At 44.9% G+C, this 21,750-nt stretch overlaps 1 protein-coding gene across 2 annotated transcripts in view; it reads right to left on the bottom strand.

Annotated features, from left to right (window-relative positions):
• CTPS2 (CTP synthase 2) overlaps window positions 1-21,750 on the bottom strand; it is a 94,735-nt gene that overhangs the window by 12,300 nt on the left and 60,685 nt on the right. For both annotated transcript variants that reach the window (XM_029930728.1, XM_029930729.1), the window contains exons 14-16: window positions 20,623-20,719; window positions 6,970-7,025; window positions 3,980-4,076 (exon numbers count right to left, since the gene is read on the bottom strand). In XM_029930728.1, the coding sequence (XP_029786588.1) occupies window positions 3,980-4,076; window positions 6,970-7,025; window positions 20,623-20,719 (250 nt within the window). The remainder of the gene's footprint in view (window positions 1-3,979; window positions 4,077-6,969; window positions 7,026-20,622; window positions 20,720-21,750) is intronic.

A 21,750-nucleotide genomic window follows, 5' to 3' on the forward strand; every position in this document is an offset into this window, starting at 1 on the left:
ACTAAACTGGCACTCCTACTGCGGCCTATGCCAAACGACCTCCTGTGAGGAGTCTTGGAATGATAAAAGGATGGCCTGTCAACGTGTTAATGGTGGTAATGGCTCGACGGGGTAAGAGGTCAAGATATTTTTATTTTCTTCCTTATACTTTTCCCTATCATGTGAAACTTTTCCACGAGCATATGTTCCTTACATCATTGGGGGGGGGTGGAGGGCAAATTAAGAGAATTTCATATTGAGGGTTGTCAAAAAGTTTTGTTAGATGTGGGGCGCCTGGATGGCTCAGTCAGTCATGCGTCCGGCTTCGGCTCAAGTCATGATCTCATGGTTCGTGGGTTCAGGCCCCACGTCGGGCTCTGTGCTGACAGCTCAGAGCCTGGAGCCTGCTTCAGATTCTGTATCTCTCTGACCCTCCCCTGCTCACGCTGTCTTTCTCTCTCTTTCAAAAATAAAATAAAAAGCATAAAAAAGTTTTTCTTTAAAGTTTTGTTAGATGTGTTAGGAAGAGAAAAGTAGCTTTACCCAGCTACTTCTAAACACACAAATCTCATTTTAGAACAGAAAAAATTAAATGGGCAACATTTAAATTCATTCAAATTAATTGAGCACATCCCAAGTGTTCAATAGCCACACATGGCTAGTGGCTACCATACTGAACAGGGCAAAATAGTCCGTCATTGCAACAAGTCTAATTGGACAACTCTGAGTCCAGAAAAATCCAGTATAGAAATCCTTTACATCACATCTAGGAAGAAGCCTCCTTGAATTAGAGGTACATTCAGGTAAGAAAGCTTGATGAGGAGAATGCCACCTTCTCCCAGGAATGTGTCCCCTCAAGAAAAGAAGAAACCATCCACTCTTAGAAAAGACACTAAGCATTGTAGCTTTAAATTTAATATCCAATGACTCTTACAGCGCAGCATCTAGGGATGTCTTTGATTTTTTTATTATGTTTTTTTTAATTTTGTATTGGGACAGAGAGAGACAGAGCATGAGCAGGGGAGGGACAGAGAGAGGAAGGGAGACACAGAATCCGAAGCAGGCTCCAGGCTCTGAGCTGTCAGCAAGGGGCCCGATGTGGGGCTCGAACTCACTAACCATGAGATCATGACCTGAGCTGAAGTCGGACGCTTAACCGACTGAGCCCCCCAGGCGCCACAGGGATGTCTTTGAAAGAAGCAGATAGTAATTGTGCTTTTTGTACAACTACACCCAGAAGCCAAGCAGTGAATTGTGTCAGACAGGGACAAAATATTTGAATGAATGGACCGCTGTGCTGAATTATTTTCTCCAAAAAAATCCCCTATGCCAAAATGAGGAAAGAAACTAAAAAGTTTGTATTTTGATGGTGTTCTATATCAGTCAGGTAAGTTTCTTTTAAATAGTGCTCTTAATTGCTTTGAATCACATTCTGACGTTATAATAATCTCACGCTTTGTGGTTCCTTTTAGAACTCCTTCAGGAATGCTTAGATTCACAGATATGATTCTAAGGGGCAGCTAAGATCAGAATCTTTGGGGGGAATTTCCCTTAATAAAATGAATTTCTTTGCAATCAGCTTTTAAAAATTGCAGGATTTCACTGCGTCTCTCATTTTTTTTCTAACATGCATGAGATTTGAAAGTATCAGTGGGAACCTAAATCCAGGTGATAAAAGAGGCATCTAAGTATTTACTGACAATAACGAGAGCCAGGAGAATTCCCAACGTATGTACTTGGATGAAGTAAGCAAATAGTTATCTGCTTAGGAAATTCTCTCTCACATGCCTGAAAGATTTACAAGACTTCAACCCCAAACAGTGATCTGCACTATAAAAATTCTAAATGATGGGCATTTCCATCAGAGAGGCTACAGGAAGTACACTCCCGTATCCTAATTCAAAACTTCAGGCACAGACAGATCATCTTATGTCCAATGAAAACAAGAGGAACAATAAAATCCCCAGAGGTGGTCACAGGCCCTGGGTGGGCTCCAGCCGCGCCTGTGACTAGCTGGACGGCCCTGGGCTGGATGGCTCTCTGCACGCCAGCCTCCTTCCCTGGAAAGTGGGGATGACACCACCTGTCTTGTCAATTACATAAGCCACGCAGAGTCCCTAGCAAGGGGTCTAGTGAGAAGCATCTAGTGAGTGTGCACTCAGTGTCCACTGCTTTCCCTCTTGGAGGGTCCAGGTAACATGTTACTGCATTCACAGAAGCCTTCGCCAACTTTAATTCTCCTCTCTGCCCAGGATTCCTGAAATACCTGAACAGATTAGAGACAGAAAAGGAAAGGAGGAGAGAAGGAATTTGAAGTAGAGGATGGTGACATGGGCTATGATGGTAAAAGTAGGAAATTTAGAAGAGTAAGTAGTCTGAATATCTGGAGTCTAAAGTAGATAGGTTGAGAAGATAGGTTCTAGAAAGTCATGTTACCATTTTCAGAATATCCTGCACAAACTAAGCATTTGATAAATGAAAGCGGTTTATCCGACAAATTAGTGTCACGGCCCTGCACGGTCACGGCCCTGTCCTCAGTAGGCGGTGTTGCGGAGGGGAGAGCCTGCAGGCAGGGAGAAGCGTTAGGGCTCCTCTGGGTTGGAGTCACCACGCACTGGGCGCAAGATGAGAGAGATGGGAACGTGATCCCAGACTCGGGCTTTCTTTTTCGAGATGCAACCCACAGCACGTGATAGCTGATGACAAGTTGGGGGAATAAAAGGGAAGAAGAACTAAATAAATCCATTTTGAAGCCTGATAGTCTAGGACCGTGGTTCCCAATCAGGACGAGCGTGCCCCTCAGGGACATTTGGCAGTGTCTGCAGCTGGTTTTGGATGCTGCAACTTTGGGACGTGGGGACAATGCTAGTAGCATCCTGTGGGTAGAGGCCGGGGATGCCGCCGCATAGCGTGCAGTGCACAGGACGGCCCCACCTCAGAGAAGGATCCCACTCCCAATGTCAATGGCGGCGAGGGCGAGAAGCACTGATGATAACTTCACAGAAATATTCGGGAGGAAGAACTAGTTTGGAAGCATGTAAATTTAATTTTAAGTTAGTTGAGTTAGAAGTCCTCGGAGAATATCCAGACAGACAAACAGGTCAAGCAGGCAACTGAACATGTTAAGTTCAAGTTCGTTAAATGAAGTATATACGTGTGGGTCCCGAACAGGGGTTGGCAAACATTTCTTAAAGGGCCAGGTAGGAAGTAAGGTTAGAGAAAGGGCTGCAGTCAGCTATCGGCGTGGGCTGACTCTGTTTGCAGCTCTGAATGAGAACACTGTCCTCTCATCATTAACGGTGTATGGTTTGTGCCTAGGCTCTCGAGGGCGTCCCAGGCCACACACAAACAACTTGGTCAGTGATCTCCCTCAACAAAAGTCTAATCCCTCTGTGCGGTGTTTGGTCTTACTAAGAACTTCCGTGGATGCAGTGACTAGTGTTCAAAAGTCAAATGGCCCACACCTGACCACAGAGAGCAATACAGAAAGGCAGACTCCAGGTACAATGAGGGGCCAGGTCGCACATACAACAGATGTCAACGCCAGTCATCAGTAGTGAGGAGGCCGCTCGGTCATTCTTCCTCAGAAGAGGAAGAAAGCAGAGTCCTCCTCAAGACAAGCTGCCCGCCTTTCCCAGAGCAACTGCTGTAGAGGCTACTAGCAACCGGAGAAGGCCCGGAAAGGGGCAGGGATGGGAAGGAACCATATCACTAGTGGGACTGCTGGACTCTGAACAACGTATCATTTTGTGGCAGATTCAGACTAGCGGGCCCCAACATGATCAGGATTATACACGGTCTGTTTTCTCATGTAATTTATATTTAGTCATATTATTTATGTTTAGTTGCATAATTATTTCCAAGGAGAGAAGAAAAGGACAGCAAACAAAATAAATTTCAACTTCTATCTTCACATACAAGGACAAGTTATATCTTCCTATATAACAACAAAGAGACATAGTTTGCCATGAGAATTTTCAAAAACAAAAAGGCCACTTACTCGCCAGTTCAATGATTTCCATTCTCTCGCCATCAACATCCTGACCTACAAAACTCAAGTCCTTCTGCTCAAACTGACTGATCAGGCTTGGGTTCACCTGGAAAAACAAGAAAGTAAGTGTCTTTGGACAGCAGAGCCATACAGATGTATCAGCTTATGATACATCATAAGAAACCAGGGTGGGGTTTCCATTTCAGTGATGCCCTTAACTAGTAGCTAATTTCTATATCCGGCTCCCAAAGCCTATTCTTAAACTCATGATGAACCTGAGAAGCAGGCTAATCACAGCCCCCAAATCTGAGAAGCCCACCTTCTGTTGCCCAAAGACGAGATTCAAAAAGTAGGACTGTGACACAGATTTCTGAGTTGGAGCCTTGAGATAAGCTATTTATAGTTGTCACCACATTTGCTTCCTCCCTTGAGTTACGTGTAATTAACTGTCTCTCTCTAAATCACAAATCTGCTTGAGGAGTGAAATGATCTTATTTCCCTTGTGACTCACCCCCATGCTTTCTCTACATATAGTTGCATAAAATCTCTAAGGAGAAGCTGAGAGTAATTTTTCTGCTAGAATATTGGTTATGGATGACAGGTCGGTGGCCTGGCGCAGAGGCCCTTCCCTCGTTCATCTCATGCCTAGTCCTTCCCGAAACTTTTCAGCCCCTCCTTCACAGAAAGCACTTGCTCACCTAAAATCAAAGTGGAGTCCCACCTACCCTCCTCAATCTTAACCCCATAGACTTTTATTTGATTTTTCTAACATTCGGCTCATTCTCATAATTTGTAATTATTTTTCCTTTTTCTAACAGCTTTATTGAGATATAATTCACATACCATATAATTCACCCACTAAAAATACGACTCAGTGATTTTCAACATATTCACAGAGGATTTCAGCTATCGCTACAATCAGTCCAAGAATATACCTTATCCCCTCTGACCACCATCCCCTAACACACCCATCACCTGCCTGCCAGCCCTAGGCAACTGCTAATCTATATTCTGCCTCTTTAGATTTGTCATGTTAATGGAACCATACCGCGTGGACTCTTTTGTGACTGGCTTCTTGGCTTCTTTCACTTAGCATAACGTTTTGAGGTTCGTGTATGTAGTAGCATGTATCAATATTTCATTTTATTGTCAAATACTTCTGTTGTATGCATATATCACATTTTATTCATCCATCCATCAGTTGGGTTGTTTCTTCTTTTTGTTTTCTTTTTTTCTTTTTTTTTTTTTTTGCTATTATGGATAATGTTGCTTTGACCATTTGTATACGTGTTGTGTGGACATATGTTTTCATTTCTCTTGGGTTATATACCTAAGGATGGAATTGCTGGGTCCTAAGGGAACTCTGTATTTAACTTTTTGAGGAACTGGCAGATGATTTTCCAAAGCGGCTGCACTGTTTTACATCTTTTGATTATAGCCACGCTAGGGGGTATGAGGTGGTATTTCTTTGTGGTTCTGATTTGTACTTCCCTGATGATGAATGATGTTGAACATCTTTTCGTTTGCTTATTAGCAATTTGTGTATCTTTTTTGGAAAAATATCTATTCAGAATCCTTGCCATCATTTATTTTCCAGTTCTAAGAATCCTTTATATACTCTAGATATAGGTACCTTGTCTGATATATGATATTTTCTGTTATCTTTTTTTAATCCTGCCCATTAGAATGTAAGCTCCCTAACAGTAGAGAGACCGTGTGTGTTTCTCCCTTCCATCTCCAGTGCATTTCAGAGGCACAGTAAGTGTAGAGGAATGCATGGCCACAGTATTCAGTGCACAGTAATTCTCTCACACCTTCTAGCTACCACTTAAGCAAAGCAGCTCGATAGTTTTTGCCCCACCAGTTAGGCCAGTTCCCAATGGAAATAAGACCAAAAATGGCTTGTACTCAGCAAAGTGTTCCCTAATTGTACTGACACTCTAGGTAGCCTACTCAGCATCGATTCCCAGTGGTCCTCCCTCAAAACAGAACCCTGGATTTGTTCTGGCATCTACTTTACCCCCACATGACCCATGGGACTCCATCTAGAAGTTTACCCCCATTCTAGAAGTTGGTCCTGACTGGTCCAAGCCAACATGATCAAAGCCTATCCCTCTTGGCTAGTGAATGATCCAAGAACCCAAGTTTAAACTTGGCTTAGCTTTGCCCTTGCAATGGTTACTAGTTCATGGGTGGGCAAGCGATCTGTATCGATCCAATCAGACTGAAGAAAACTCCCATGTCTAGGAGAGATGCGTGGTGCCTCAGCTGCAGCTGGTGGTTGTCTTGCAACTATGAGGGAGATCAGCCTCAGGGCAAGGTCAACACACAGAGAAGAGGAGGGCCAAGAAGTCCCGGGGACAGTAGAAGCCTTGATGATACCATGCCTGGAGCCTGCCCAGCTTCTGAACTACCTGTTATCTGAGAGAACTCATTTCTTTATTGTTGAGGCTGGTTTGAGAGAATAACAGGCTGGGATTTTGATTCTTCCCAGCCAAAAGCACAATAAGTGATACACCAATTAATCCTGGTATAGATAGTCTGCATTTCGGGGAAGCCGTGCCTCTCATGTGGCAATCTCAACAGTAACTCTTACTAATCGTGTGACACCAAGGCTCTCTTGCTCAGTGTAGACTGCCAAAGAGGTTCTCAAACCAAGAACCCATTATATGACACCCAAAGATGCATCCCTAACCTGAGAGACATCTGGGTCAGAAGATGTAAGTTCCCTTTTCCCAAACCTGACAAAATAAAGGGCAGGGGGGTTAAGGATAATGATGTGACCTTGCCTAGGTCTAGGAGACAATGGTTAGGGTAACATAGAACCCTGATATGTCCCTTGTGCAGATACTTCAAGATTTTGCCTTTGAAAAGCCAAGAAGGGCTAAGCCCAACGGATACCACCGAGCTGGCACCTTTTCCAGGGATCCGCTTATAATCACAGGAATTCCCCTAACTGAGCATCTACATTCCATAGTAATCCAGTGTGTAGGCCATACCTCATAGCGATGTCTGTGTCTTTCTTCTATAAAAGGAACATCACCATAAAGTTTCCCTATAAAGATACAAGAGTGAAATTAATATCGAAGTAATCAGCTTTGGAAACACATCCATAGCATGTGTATGGGGAAGATCCCTTTGATCTCTATCCATATGTTGGAGGCCTAAGAATTAACTGGACTCCAGATAGTCATCTAGATTTTCTTCTCTTGCAGTACAGAATAGCGAAAGCTTCTTCAAAAGTCTGAAACAATTCTCAGGTAAGCCATCACCATTGCATAAAGGGAAGCTCTCTGTTACACAAGTTCCTCATGGAGTCCAACAGACGTGCCCTCCTTTTATACACCTACCTGCAGAACTGAGAGGCAGAGAAACGTCTGCACCATCGCTCTTATGCAGGTTCATAACAGGACTCGTTTTACAAAAGAACAAAACAGAACCAGAGGAAGGGAAATGAAACTGAAGGACTTGCCCAAAGCCCCGCCCCGCTGGCCGCGCAGCTCGGTCTTGAGCCCAGGCCCCTCACACCTGGTCTGTGCTTTCTCCACCACACCAGCCACCTCTGTGTAGTGGCCACATTGGTTTGCACCCCGTCTTAAAAATAAGTCTGTCCTTCCAGTCTAAAATTTGACCTCTAAGAATTTACCTTGTAAAATAAAACACAGAGAGTCTACCATGAAGATGTGCACTGTTTTGTTATTTAGCAGCGCACAACTGGAGACATGCCAAGCATCAGGAATAAAGGACCACTGGGTTAAATGAGAGCACATCTATACCAAGGATTCTGGTTTTTTAAAGTTTTTTCAAAAATGTATTTGTTTATTATTTTGAAAGAGAGAGCCTGAGCAGGTGAGGAGCAGAGAACGAGGGAGAGAGAGAATCACAAGCAGGCTCTGCAGTGTCAGGGCGGAGCCCGTCTCGGGGCTCAAATTCACACACGGAGAGATCATAGCCTGAGATGAATCCAAGAGTGGGAGAGTTAACTGACTGAGTCACCCATGTGCCCCTATACCAACGATTCTTAACCAGGAGTGCATGGCTAATGATCATGTGTGGGGCTAAAACATGCCCATGTCGCTGCGGGTCCTGTAGCACGTGGGGCATGACCAATCTGGCAATGGCCACCGCAATCAGTGGGATGGCCAGTGATGGCGGTGTCAGGCGGATAGCAGTGGCATCCATCACCAGACCCCTCGCAAGAACGGGCCCCCCGGATAGTGTGCAGAAGCAGGATGGCAATGGCGCCAAGTGAGTTATAACACGGAAGCAGCGGGAGAAGCCAACGGTCATCCCCTGGGCACCAGCCCTCATGACACAGACCCCCAGCACACAGAGAACACACATCAATGGTGCCGGACCGCACGGTCCCACTGCAACAGAGTGGCTGGCAGTGCTCAGTTCAACAGGCTGGCTTACCAGCCTCTCCAAGACACATGAGGCTGCAAGGCAGGGTGTTTCTACCAACACAGACCAAATGCCTCGTGTCCCCTTCGAGATTTTTGACTCAGATAAAGAAAGCGCAAACTGGTTGTATTCATATGACTGATAGGATCATTTATCACGACTGAACTTCTTCTATTTGCAATTTTGTCCCTTAGATGCAGCTTCCTGGTGATGATGTTATGATAGTGAATATTCCCTACGTGTGTTTTAGAGACAGCGCAACTAGTTGCAGACTGGGAGCTACTTTGAGAGAGCTCCAACATGCCACTGAGAGGGGGATCGTGCACGACAGAGTCTTTCCCCAAACTACCAGTTCACGAAAATGAAAGGAAAAATGCAAACTAATAGCACAATAATGCCCAGTTGGGGAAGAAAAAAAAAAAAGAAGCATCTGTATGTATCATCGTGAGGTTATAAGAGAAATCATTTGAAAACTCTGGACGTAACTTTGAAAGGATCCGGATTCCATTATGGCCTCTGACTTTGTGATTAATCGTTTCCTCCTGTGGTCCAAGATTTCTTCTCTGCTTTCTCCTCTACAACAAATGACTCAGAAGGCCGCCTGGGTGGCTCAGTCGGTTAAGCGTCCAACTTTTGCTCAGGTCATGATCTTGCAGTTCACGAGTTCGAGCCCCACGTCGGGCTCTGTGCTGACAGCTCAGAGCCTGGAGCTGCTTCAGATTCTGTGTCTCCCTCTCTCTGCACGCCTCCCCCACCTCTGCTCATGCACTCCCTCTCTTTCTCTCTCTCTCTCTCTCTCAAAAATAAATAATAAAACATTTAAAAGAACAAAAACAAACAAACAACAGATGACTTAGAAACCCAATAATAGAGCCTGTCGATATTGACAGATGGTGAGGAAAATGTCACAAATCTCCAAAATAGGCTCTAAGGAATTATATCTTCAGGTCATCAGCACTAGCAGGATACAGTGCAACCCTTTCAAACTCTCTCGCCTATGCATACTGTCTGGCTTAAGGCAAACTTTGTGTTTGCTAAGATCCCTCACAGGAGACAGGAAGACGGGGGCGTATGGTGACTCTGGAGCCGGAACACCTGGCTTTAAGTTCCTCTACACCATTTAACGTATGTGTGGCTCGGGTCACCCATCTTGGGCTGCACCTCACCTCTCTGCCTCAGCTTCCTCATCTGTACAATGAGAATTACCATAGTCCTATTTCATAGGGCTGTTGTGAGGATTCAATAATGCACTTAGAACAGTAAGTAAATCGTGTGAAAGCTGTTGTTATCTCTCGACTAGGAAATCCAAGTAGGAAGAATGGAAGCTACATAAACGCTACAAGATCATGGACAAGATAGGGACCTGTCCGCTCGAGTCTTGTGAACCAGTGTCTAGCACCTAAGCATGTAATCAAGCAATATTTGCTTAATGAATGAAGCCTTCTTTCTCTCCCTTTATATATATTATATTATATTATATATGTGGTATGTGATGAAATATGTTTTCAGAACTTTGGAAATACTGTGGGGTTTTTTTGCATTCAAATTCTTTCCTGATCACTTACAAATCTGTCAAGAACGAATTTACAAAAGGAATCCTTTGCCATATCCATGAAAAAAATTAAAATTTCCTTTAAAACTCTATGCTGAGAATCAGCTCAGAATGTTAGCGGTCCAATTCTATTTGAAAACACCTTAAGGGGCAACCGGCCGACTCATTCAGTGGAGCTTTCGACTCTTGATCTCTGGGTTGTGAGTTCCAGCCCCATGTTGGGTGTAGAGATTACTGACCATAAAATCTTTAAAAACAGAAATAAAGGAAGAAAGAGAGAAAGACACCTTAAAGATGAAATAAAGCCGAGAATGCTCATTCTGGGGCCCTGCCCCAGGGATTCTGATTTGGTTACTCTCCAGAGAGTCCCTGGGCATATGGGTTTTACTTTTAAGACTGCCCAGAACCGTACCCTGTGCTAATTCGGCACTACAGGAGCTAGAGCTCGCTGTGTAGGTGCAAGGGTTGGCTGGGGTTTGTCCAACCAAGAGGTTGTCCAGGGTGTGGACACGCGGTGTGTATGGCCTCAATAGTGTTGGCAGACGCACAGTGTTTTAAAACTTTAAATAGCTTGCCAACATTTAGAAACCAAGAGATTTCTCATGAAACTCCAGATTTCCAGATTCTGTTGCAAATTTAGAAAGCTGGCAACCGTGAACCCACAGTCCTTCCTGGGACTATGGGTTTCAGCAGTTCCTCCTCTGATGGATCGAGTCCTTGTCAATCTGCCCCAGTCCCCACCACTCCCTACTGCCTCTCTGACTCTAAGGCCTGGTCCAGCTGCCACCGAGGGTTGAGCTCAAGCTGCGGCGCTTCTTACACCTAGCTGCCTGACCCATTCACACTCCCCAGCCGTCCTCCTGGCCCAGCTGCTCAGTCTGATGTTGATGCAGGGCGCGTGTCCCTCCTCAGCCAAGCGTGTGGTTTCAGACTGGCTTTCAGAAGCCAAAGTGGGGCCTATGGTTCCTGCTCTCCGCTCGCCTTCACAAGACACTCCGGAAACCTGTGGGGCCCTGTCCTGGGGCGCTCAGCACAAGGCAGGTTCCAGCTCCGCGAGCTGTTTGGGTTATTCTATTCCCCCTTTAATTAAGGTCCAGCCATCTGGTGTAGTGAGGTGGTCAAGAGCTCAGGCTCAGACATCAGCTGAATGACTTTCTAACAAATAGCCTGGCTGCGATGCCTTTCTCTCTCATGCAGAACTCACCTGGGTCCTAGGGGCGTCGAGACAAATAACCAAAATGATGCACATAATGTCCTCATTACTGACGCTTAGAAGGCGTGCGGTCAGGGCCGGCCACTTTGTCCTCCTCCTCTTTATTACTTTCAGATTTTAGTATACCACTTCCTTAGTTTTTATAAGACACCTCATTTCTTTTAAGTATCTAAACTCCTCCTCTTTCCCTAGTTTTATGTCTCATGATCTGCTTTTACCTCAATGTGCTAGTATAAAAACGCTCATTTTCTATTTTCGAAATGCGAATCCCTGCCTTTAACTCTACATTTTTTTCGTTGCTGGTATCTCTTCCCTCCGCCCGACTTAGTATTCTTATCCTATTTTTAACATCTCTCTTCTTAGAATTCTCCCCATGCTTCTGACAGTCCTATTAGCAGGTGGAGGGCAGAGGTATTAGAACGAGGGGGTGCCTGCTCGCCCTCTCCCCGGGCTCACTGCTTCTCGCCACTCACTGCCATACCAGAACCCCATTCTTCTTTTTTTTTTAGTATATTCATTAAACATTTTTTTAATTTGAGTATGGTTGGCCTACAATGTAATATTCACTTCGGGTATACAACATAATGATTCAGTAGCTCTATGCTATGCTGTGCTCACCACAAGTGTAGCTACCCTGAGTCACCCAACAACACTACTACAATACCGCTGACTATGTCCCCTATGCCTTTTATTCCATAACTTATTCATTCCATAACCGGAAGCCGGTGTCTCCCACTCCCCGTCACCCATTCTGCCCAAACCCTCTGGCAACCCCAACCCCTCTGGCAACCATCCGTTTGTTCCCTGTATTTATAGGTCTGGATTCTGTTTTTCACTTATTTATTCATTTGTTTTGTTTTTTTAGATTCCACATTATGAGTGAAATCATACGGTATTTGTCTTTTTCAGTCTGACTCATTTCACTTAGCATAAAGCCTTCTAGGTCCATCCATACTGTTGCAAACGGCTAGATCTCATCCTTTGTATGGCTGAGTAATATCCCATTGCATACAGACCACACCGTCTTTCTGCGTTCATCTACTGATGTACAGTTACGCTGCTTACAAATCTTGGCTACTGTAAATAATGCCGCAAGAAACATAGGGGTGCATATATATTTTTTGAATTAGTGTTTTCATTTTCTTTGGGCAAATTCCCAGTAGTGGAATTACAAGATCATATAGTATTTCATTTTCAATGTTTTTGAGGAGCCTCCATACTGTTTTCCAGAGTGGCTATACCGGTAGTGAGGTTCCCCATTCTTAATACTAGGTCATTCCCAGGGGCACCTGGGTGGCTCAGTCGGTTAAGCAGATGACTCCTAACAATCAGGTCATGATCTTACAGTTCATGAGTTCGAGCCCCGCGTCGGGCTCTGTGCTGACAGCTCAGAGTCTGGAGCCTGCTTCAGGTTCTGTGTCTCCCTCTCTCTCTGTCCCTCCCTAGCTCATGTGTCTCTCTCTAGCTCGCTCGCTCTCTCTCTCTCTCTCTCTCTCTCTCTATCTCTTTCTTTCAAAAACAAATAAACATTAAAAAAAATACTAGGTTATACGGAGAGCTTTGAGAGATGCACAGGTCTTAGCGGACTGACAATATACCCTTCTCACTAATGATCCTAACAGCCACACTCAAATAGTGCTTTTTCTGTGCCAGGCCCTCAAGGACCCACATGCATAACTGATTTAACCCTCACAAGGACCCCATGAGGCAGGAAGCAATATGGCGGTCCGCTTTACAGATGCAGAAATCGCAGTGTAGCAAGGTAAGCACCTGCACAGCAGGGCGCCGAGAGCTGGGGCTGGGGGGGCCTCCGATGGGGCAGCGTGGCTTGGGCTGCTGGGCTGCGAGCCCCTCCACCAGTGCCCACGGGCGGAGTGCTCCCCACAGAGCCGGTCCAGTCAGGGACACAGAAATGCTGTCTGTTGTTAGGACGAAAGGAGCTATGGCCCAGACCTGCGAGTCTCCATATCCACAAACACACTAGCAAACGGTTCCCCAGCAAAAGGCAAGAAGCAGCAGGGGAGAGAGGCACCCTGCAGCGTGGAGCCCCCGCAGGGAGGCAGGAAGGCGAGGCTTGCCAGCTGGCCCGTCCCATCCCGTAGGCAGGAGACTGGCAAAGTCCCTAAGTCCCCGGGGACCTCTTTTAATTGTTCTAAAAATGACCTCATTAACCGAGCCAAAGCTTCTTGTATGGCGCGATTATTTTCTCAAACCTCCTAACCATCTAACCACACCAGGAACTAGAAGCTATTTTTCTCTATCAGTGCTTTGATAAGAGATAAAGCAAAAGCAATTTGTCTAGCCAGGGAAAATTTGTCCCACCGTCTCCCCTTTTTCCTTTCCGTGCTTTCAAATTTGAGATCGACCACTCTGCATGTCCAAGGCCATGCATTTAGCCCAGACCCAGCATTAGCTGGCACTCACTCAGTACTTCCTGGTTGGCCTGTTGCCTGTTCTCTCTGAACAAAAACCTTTTTTTTACTTAGAGGGAAGCAAGGCCAAGAGTTTTAGTCAAGAGCTCCTCCTTATTCTGATGAAATGCAAAGATGATCCCCAAAAGGAAGTAAGTCTTTTCCTAAAGCACTCAATTTCCACGTGCCATGGGCTCCTCCCGCCTGGATTCCCGCACACACACGGTCAGCATCAGCCTTGTAATCTGCGGGGACGATGAGGGTCATCTTCTCAAAACTGTGATGGGAAATCACCAGGACCTGGTCTCCAGCTGGATACTCTGCACTGCAGAGGGCTTCTAGTTCCTCCCAAAATGTGTGACAGTCTCCATTGGACTGGTCGCCCCTCCCAGGCAAAATGGCATCCACTTTTAACGACCCCACCGCCCAGCACCATCTTCATGGGGTGGCGGGTTCCCAGCTCTGTCGGCAGCCCCCACCCCACCCTGAGGGCTGAGGTCTGCTCTGCACCCTTCTCCCCTGCAGCACTCCTGATTCTATTTTTTTTTTTAATGTTTTTATTTATTTTTGATAGAGAGAGAGACAGGGCATGAGATGGGGAGGGTTAGAGAGACAAGGAGACACAGAACCGGAAGCAGGCTCCAGGCTCTCAGCTAGCTGTCAGCACAGAGCCTGACGCGGGGCTCGAACCCATGAATGTGAGATCTGACCTGAGCCGAAGGCGGAGGCTCAACCAACTGAGCCACCCAGGCACCCCAGCACTCCTGATTCTAAAAGATAGCACTCCCTAACCATTTGCGTGCTGGTTTGGAAGACAGTTTCTCACACTGCACATCCACTATGGGATTGCTTTAAACTGATTCTGCTCTACCATCCCTACCGGTGCAGACACACACCAGATTGTGCAGGTTCTTGTCAGCTCAGAGCCTGATGCGGGAACTGTGAGATCCTGGCCTGAGCTGAAACCAAGAGTTGGATGCTCAACTGACCGTGCCACCCAGGCGCCCCCCAGACTGTGCTATATTAAAACATGCTACCTGCAGAGTCCAAAAAGCATGTTCTTTCTGGTAGGTGGCAGTTTGGTTTGAAAACAACACTGAGCACAAAGACATGCTTTCTTTCCTGGCTGTCTCAGCAACACGTCTGGGTCTGGGACCTGACCGAAAAACTTAAGCTAAGGACGGTAATATTTTGGAAACTATAACCATCGAACAAGTTGTCAGCCATCCCTTTAATGAGCTCTGAAACTTGTCTGAATTGGTTTTTCTTTTTAATTTTAAAAAATTTTTTTAAATTTATTATTGAGAGAGCGAGAGAGAGAGACAACGTGAGCAGGGAGGGTCAGAGAGAGAGGGAGACACAGAATCCGAAGCAGGCTCCAGGCTCTGAGCTGTCAGCACAGAGCCCGATGCGGGGCTCGAACCCACGAACCGTGAGATCATGACCTGAGCCGAAGCCGGCCGCTTAACCGACTGAGCCACCCAGGCGCCCCTAAATTGTTTGGTATGTTACTATGTTCCCATCTTTCACACTCAGTTGAGAGCCGCAAGCCAAATGATAAAGTTTTATTTTTGGAGTCTTAAAACCCTTTCATAACGAAGTTCCATGGTGCTTCTTCTCCTGGATTCTCTCTCACCTGAGCCTGACCCACTCCATCTCCAGCAATGCCTCATTTTAGATTCCTCACTCTTCAAAGCACTCCATTTAACACTTACCTGCTCTCCACCATTTCTCCCTGCTTTTCAGATGCCATCTGATGAGCTCATCAAGCAAGTAAGAGTATCACTGAACAAGTCCTGCAACTATGTATCCAGATAAAATGTGGTTTGTGAAAAAGTGACGGTGTGTCATTGACATGCAATGAAATATACAGATCAGAAGGGTAGACAGAGCTGTTTAATAAGTTTACCAATGGTAAGATGCATTTTTAAAACATTTTTTAAGTTTACTTACTTATTGGGGGGGGCAGAGAAAGAGGGTGAGAGAGAACCCCACGCAGGCTTCCAGCTGTCAGCACAGAGCCAGACACAGGGCTCAGTGTCACAAATCGTGAGATCATGATCTGAGCCAAAATCAAGAGTCCAACGCTCAGCTGGCTGGCCATCCAGGTGCCCTAAAATGCATGTTTTGAGAGGTGCACTTTGGAGAGAGATTATAAGAGTGGGCTGTAGAGCCAGGGCTCTCTATTCCAGGAGAAGACTGGAAACCATGTAAGAGTGGGCAAGGCCTGTTCTGACCACCCACGGACCATGGGCCACTTCCCCTCTGTGCCCTCTGCTTCCTTGCTAAAAAACAGCGATTGGATCAAATGGCTTCTGAAAGCCCTCTTGACCTTATCTTGTCACTAAACAGTATATTTAGGCAGGCAAGCGGACACATGGGGAGACAGCCCTGGACACTCCCCAGGAGGGAAACAGCCTCACTGCCTGGACCTGACACTACATTCGGCCGGTGCTTCTTTGTAGAGACTAGGATTTGGGGAGCCATGGCCACTCCAAGGCAAAGCAGGACTCCCCCGACTGTGTGTGTTCAGCCCTCAAATGAAGAATGGTTTTTATATTTTCAAATGCTTGAAAAAAAATCAAAAGAAGAATAATATTTCACGACACACTAAAATTACATGAAACTCATATTTCAGTGTCCATAAATAAAGGTATATTGGCACACAGCCACGCTGTTCAGTTACATATGTGCCTCTGGGTGCTTCCAAACTACAACGAAAGAGCTGAGCAGTTACATCAAAGATCATGTGTCCCCCAAAGCTCAAAATATTTACTCTCTGGGCTTTTACAGAAAAAGTTTATTAACCCCTGGTTTAGACCATTTAGGTAGTAGACTTTGGGCTGGTAGATCTCTCCCTTCCCACGTTTATGTGCTAATGGGAACATGGGCAGCATATACACAAATAAACCAACATTTGGAGGTGGGGGGGCTTTCCACTTTTTAGTAATGAAAAGAAATGCAAAATAAAGTACAATAATAAAAGGCCCCTTTTGTTCTGCTAATAAACCAAAACGACAAATAATAAAAATACTAGCAAAACGACTAGAGAAAGCAAGAACAGTACAGTATAGTTAACATCCTTATGAACTGGTTCACCTCTTGCATCAAACAATCTGGCAGATTTATCAGTCATAAATGTGTTCACACCCTTTGACCTAATAGTCCGACTCCTGGAAATCTATTCGAAGGAAACAATCAAAAGAACATAAACAAGATGTCAAGATGTTCACCATTTTTCTAACAAAATGCTATAAACAACTTGAAATGTTTAGCAATAAGAATTGAATCAGTAGGGGCGGCTGGGTGGCTCAGCCAGTTAAGCGTCTGACCCTTGATTTCAGCTCAGATCATCCCACAGCTTGTGGGTTTGATCTCCACATTGGGCTCAGTGCTGACAGAGTGGAGCCCTGCTTAGGATTCTCTCTCTCCGTCTGCTCCTCCCCTGCTCGCAAGTCCCCTCGCTCTCTCTCTCAAAATAAAGAAACATTTAAAGAAAAGATCATAAATATGTAATTAATACTTAGGTGAAATGTTAGAGGAATGCAGTTTAGAAAAATATCTTATCCGTGAAGACCTTTAAACCAGCTTCGCCAATGCCCCCACACACTGTCATTAGTCCTTTAATAAGCAAACGCCTTCGTACATGAGGACGACACACACACAGAACGCAGGACAGGAGTGAGCCTCTGGGAACACAATTCTTACAAACAGAGCAAATGATGGTTAGTAGTATTTTTGTCCAAATCAATTTACACCTGTAATCTCCACTTTCGAAAACTCAAATACAGCTCATCTCGCTGCATACATGAAATACGTAGAGCTGTTTCTATGTCAATCGTGCCTCAGTAAAGTGGTTAAAAAAAAGTAAAAAGAAAAATCAAATTCCTAGTTTTCATGAACCTTAAGGAACTAAGGAACTTGACTAAGGAACAAAAAAGGAATTTGTTCCTGATGACTATAAAAATCAGAATCACTTTAGTAATCCAGCCATTGTGTCTACCAATATATTTAGGCTTTGGTCCTATTTCAAAGTATTCTCTTTCACTAAAAAAAAAAACAAAAAAACAACTGTACTTTTCTGTTTTTCCATTGAAGCCAGAGCACTGCAATCACAGGCCCATAAATCAAATTTAAATAATGAATGAACAGTATCAAATGCTTTCCATCAAAACTATAAATTATTTTCAGAAGCAATGTAAGCACGTGTATTTTGTTCCTACCATCTTGCAGAAATATGCTCACTAGGGGAAAAAAGCCTTACAAAAGCAATGGGCTGACTAGAGGAAAAAATCCTGCAAAAGAAATATGCCGACTAGGGGGAAGAAATCCACAAGACACTATGGGGCTGTTTGTTTTTATATTTTTATGACACTCAATACAGCCGTGGCCAGTGGTCGTGTTCTTATCTCTTATCTCCAACACGACCTTCTTGGAGAACTGCGGGGGACCTGGCACAAGTGCAAGGGCAAAACCTTATGCATTCCGAGGCTCACAGGCTCGCATGCTCATATGACTTGTGCAAACTAAGAAGCACAGCTTAAATTTAAGGCAGGCCTGGGGCGCCTGAGGGGCTCAGTCAGTCAAGCGTCGGACTCTTGAGTGCAGCTCAGGTCATGATCTCAGGGTCCATGAGTTTGAGCCCCACATCCAGCTCTGTGCTGACAGCGAGAAGCCTGCTTAGGATTCTCTCTCCCTTCCTCTCTGCTCCTCCCCTGCTCTTGTGCTTGCTCTCTTTCTCTCTCTCTCTCAAAATAAGTAAAGTTAAAAAAAAAAAATTAAGGCATGCCTGGAAACAACCCAAATGTCCATCAACTGACGAGCATATCAACAAAATGTAGTCTAACCATACAATGAAATAGTATTCAGCTATAAAAAGGAACAAAGTGCTGATACATGCTACAACGTGCATATACCTTGAAACATTATGCTAAATGAAAGCCAAACACAAAATATATGTCATATGGTTCCATTTATATGAAGTGTTCATAAGAGGCAAATCTGGAGAGACAGTAGATTAATGGTTGCTCAGGCCTGAGGGGGGCCAGTCACAGCTAAAGGAAACAGGGATTCTTACTGAAGTGACGAAAGTGTTCAAAAATTGGCTGTGATGGTAGCTGCACAACTGTGAATACAATACAAAGGGTGAACTATATACTTTTAACAGATGAATTGTATGGTATGTAGATTATATCTCAATAAAGCTGTTACAAATTTTCTTTTCAAAGCAGGGAAAAGATATTAATAAAGCAAGCTTTGGTGTGTTTAAGAGTCATAAAATCATAGATCTTATTTTCACGTCTACCGTAAAGAAAAACAAATCCTACATCCATCTTATTTCTATCAAGACAGATCAAAACTTAAAATATTTTGAAGACAATGCTCCTTTTTAGAAGCTTACTGCAATTAGCACTGAATCACATAAAGCAGATACAATTTTCAAACATTAACTTTCTCACTAACGATTTTTTTGTCTCTTAGGCAATTACTTGAACAAAGTTTCAAAGTACTTGAAAACCTTTGAAAGCTGCGGAATCGCTACTAATATCCACGAAGAGAAAAAATTCTTTTATTCTTAAAGAAAAAAGTCACTTAAAGAACAATGGTTTCTTATCCATAGAGAGTAAAGAAATGTGCCTTGAAAATTTTCCTTTTTAAATTTCATTCTTACTAGGAAGCTTTATATTCCTTAGAAGCTATTTATCACTGGAGCACCTGGGTGACTGAGTCGGTTAAGTGCAGGACTCATAATTTCAGTTCAGATCATGATCTCACGGGTTCATGGGATCAAGTCCTGCGTCAGTGCAGATTAGGACTCTCTCTCCCCCTCTCTCTCTCTCCCCTTCCCCTCCCAAAATAAATAAATAAACTTAAAAAAAATAAAAAGAAGCTGCTTATCATCCATAGAGGAGAATTTCATATTTCTGGTCTTCTTCTTCTTTAAGAAGTCACTTTTCTAAGACACGCTTATAGCTTCATGGGAATGATGCTGGACACTCAAGATACCTGGGTTCCCTTCCTCGGCCTCTGGCCCTTTCAGCACCTTACAGGTTCCCTTTCATCACACTCTTTCCACTTGTTTTGAGGCCCCGGGGAGGACAGGGCTGACATCTGTCCTGGGCACTACTGTATCTGCAGAGTCTAGCAGAGTACATATACCACAGAGTAGGCACTCAAGATATATTTATTAGGGGCGCCTGGGTGGCTCAGTCAGTTAAGCAATCGACTTCTGGCTCAGGTCATGATCTTACAGTCTGTGAGTTCGAGCCCCACGTCCGGCTCTGTGCTGGCAGCTTGGAGCCTAGAGCCTGCTCTGGATTCTGTGTCTTCCTCTCTCTCTGCCCCTCCCCTGTTCTCTCTCTCTCAAAAATTAAATAAACATAAAAAAAATTTTAAGATATATGTATTAAACCGAATTCACGGCTTTGGGGTTTTTCTTGCTTTATGTATAGTCTCATACGTTAATCTATGAAAACAAGTTCTACATAAATTAGAATAGCCTTATGGGGAGTAGAAGATGAGCAAATGTCAGATGGCAAGCCATATCATATTTTCCTCTCTCCCTGTGGGAAAGCTGCTGAGGGAACAGGGAAAAATATTCTTGTACTTAACTGCTCTGCTCCGTAAGAAGTTGGTAAATTAGTGGCTAACACCAGTGAGACATGAAAGAATGAAACAGGGAGCAGGTTTTAATGTAGAGGAGGGAACTGTGGATTGGAAAGAAGTGAATGAATCAGGGCTCTCCCCCTGCAAGGTGATCTCCAGGAGCCTTGGTAGATCACAAAGCAGACCTCTGGGTCTGGTGTCAGTGTCCTGGGGTCAACTGAGAAGGGGCATTCACGCGTTCTACCAACCCTTCCAGGGAGGGGAGGGGGGAAGCAGGAGGGGCAGCAAAGGCAAAGGGGCCAGGTGGGATGAAGAGTCACAGCGCCTGCTGCTCCTGGAAGGGAAGCTGGAGAGGTGGAAGGGGCCGGTGGGCTCGAGAGGACTCCCGGACTGCGGCTGCGCCACACGACCTCCCCCCCCCCCCCCCCCACAACCTCTGATATAACAAACAATCGGAGAAACTTACTCAATATTGAATTTTCAGTTTTGAAAACAGTTCTTCTGATTCCCAGTCTCATCGTTCCTCCCAAATTGCCAGGGTTGTGTTCGGGCATGTCAATCACCTTTGAAAACAAAACAAGTCCAGTTTTGCCATCTTATACAAATGTAATTCCCCGAATTTCAAGCTTTACTTTTAAAGTACTGATCATTGGTTGGGTAAGGATGTTCCCTAAACAATAAAACCTGATCACTCCCTCCAATTTTCTTATTCAAATACGGCTGTGCCTTACACACTCCTCACAGTATGCTTCCTTTTTGTCTCTCTTCTCATCTTTCATTCAAGTCACTTGTACAAAATACACGTGGACCGTCTTGATGACTTTCCACCTGTCATTACTCAAGACATCAGTTCCAGGCAATGTTCACAGTTCAAGTTCTGGACTTCTGAGGCCACTCACTTTGGTAGTCACTCCCCTCCCCCACGGCCCCTTTCATTCCCTAAAGATTCGCCATAAGCAGATCTGCCCATTCTGGTGGAGAAGTATACCAAAACTACTTTTTTCTAGAAAACCTTTTCTAGAAAACCTTTTTTCTAGGATTCCTTAAAAAAAAAAAAAAGGTAATGTCATCCATTCTGGCACATGCTCTGCCATCAACTTAAGCACCACCCTGAATCTCTCCCTCTTCCTCATGCCTCAACTCCCATTTGTCAAGCCCTATCCATTTACCCCCTTCCAGACTTCCTGCCTCCATCCCTGGCCCGACCACCACCCATTCCACAGCCCCTCACCCGCACTATAGCCAGAGCGTGCTGAACGGCTGCTCCACATCCACACGGCCCCCAGCCCCCTGCACACTACAGGCAAAGCCATTGCGGTATTTCTCCGGCGTGAAATCCTTGACTGCATGATATCAGCCCAGCTCAGCCCTCCAGCCTCATGTCCCAGGACCTTGCCCTCACACACTGAGCTCTGGCCATGGTGGCCTTCCTCCCATTTCCTCCCGCCACGGGAACCCTGCACATGCTATTTCCTCTGCCCAGAACATCTCCCACTCCCCGACCCTCTTTTCCTAAATTAAACGGTCCTCAACCTTGAGACCTTAGCTCAGCTTTCCAATATGAACTCCTGCAGGAGCTGATATTCCCAGGCAC

The sequence above is a fragment of the Suricata suricatta genome, chromosome X (genome assembly GCF_006229205.1).
Source record: "Suricata suricatta isolate VVHF042 chromosome X, meerkat_22Aug2017_6uvM2_HiC, whole genome shotgun sequence".
In the NCBI taxonomy this organism is placed as follows: Eukaryota; Metazoa; Chordata; class Mammalia; order Carnivora; family Herpestidae; genus Suricata; species Suricata suricatta.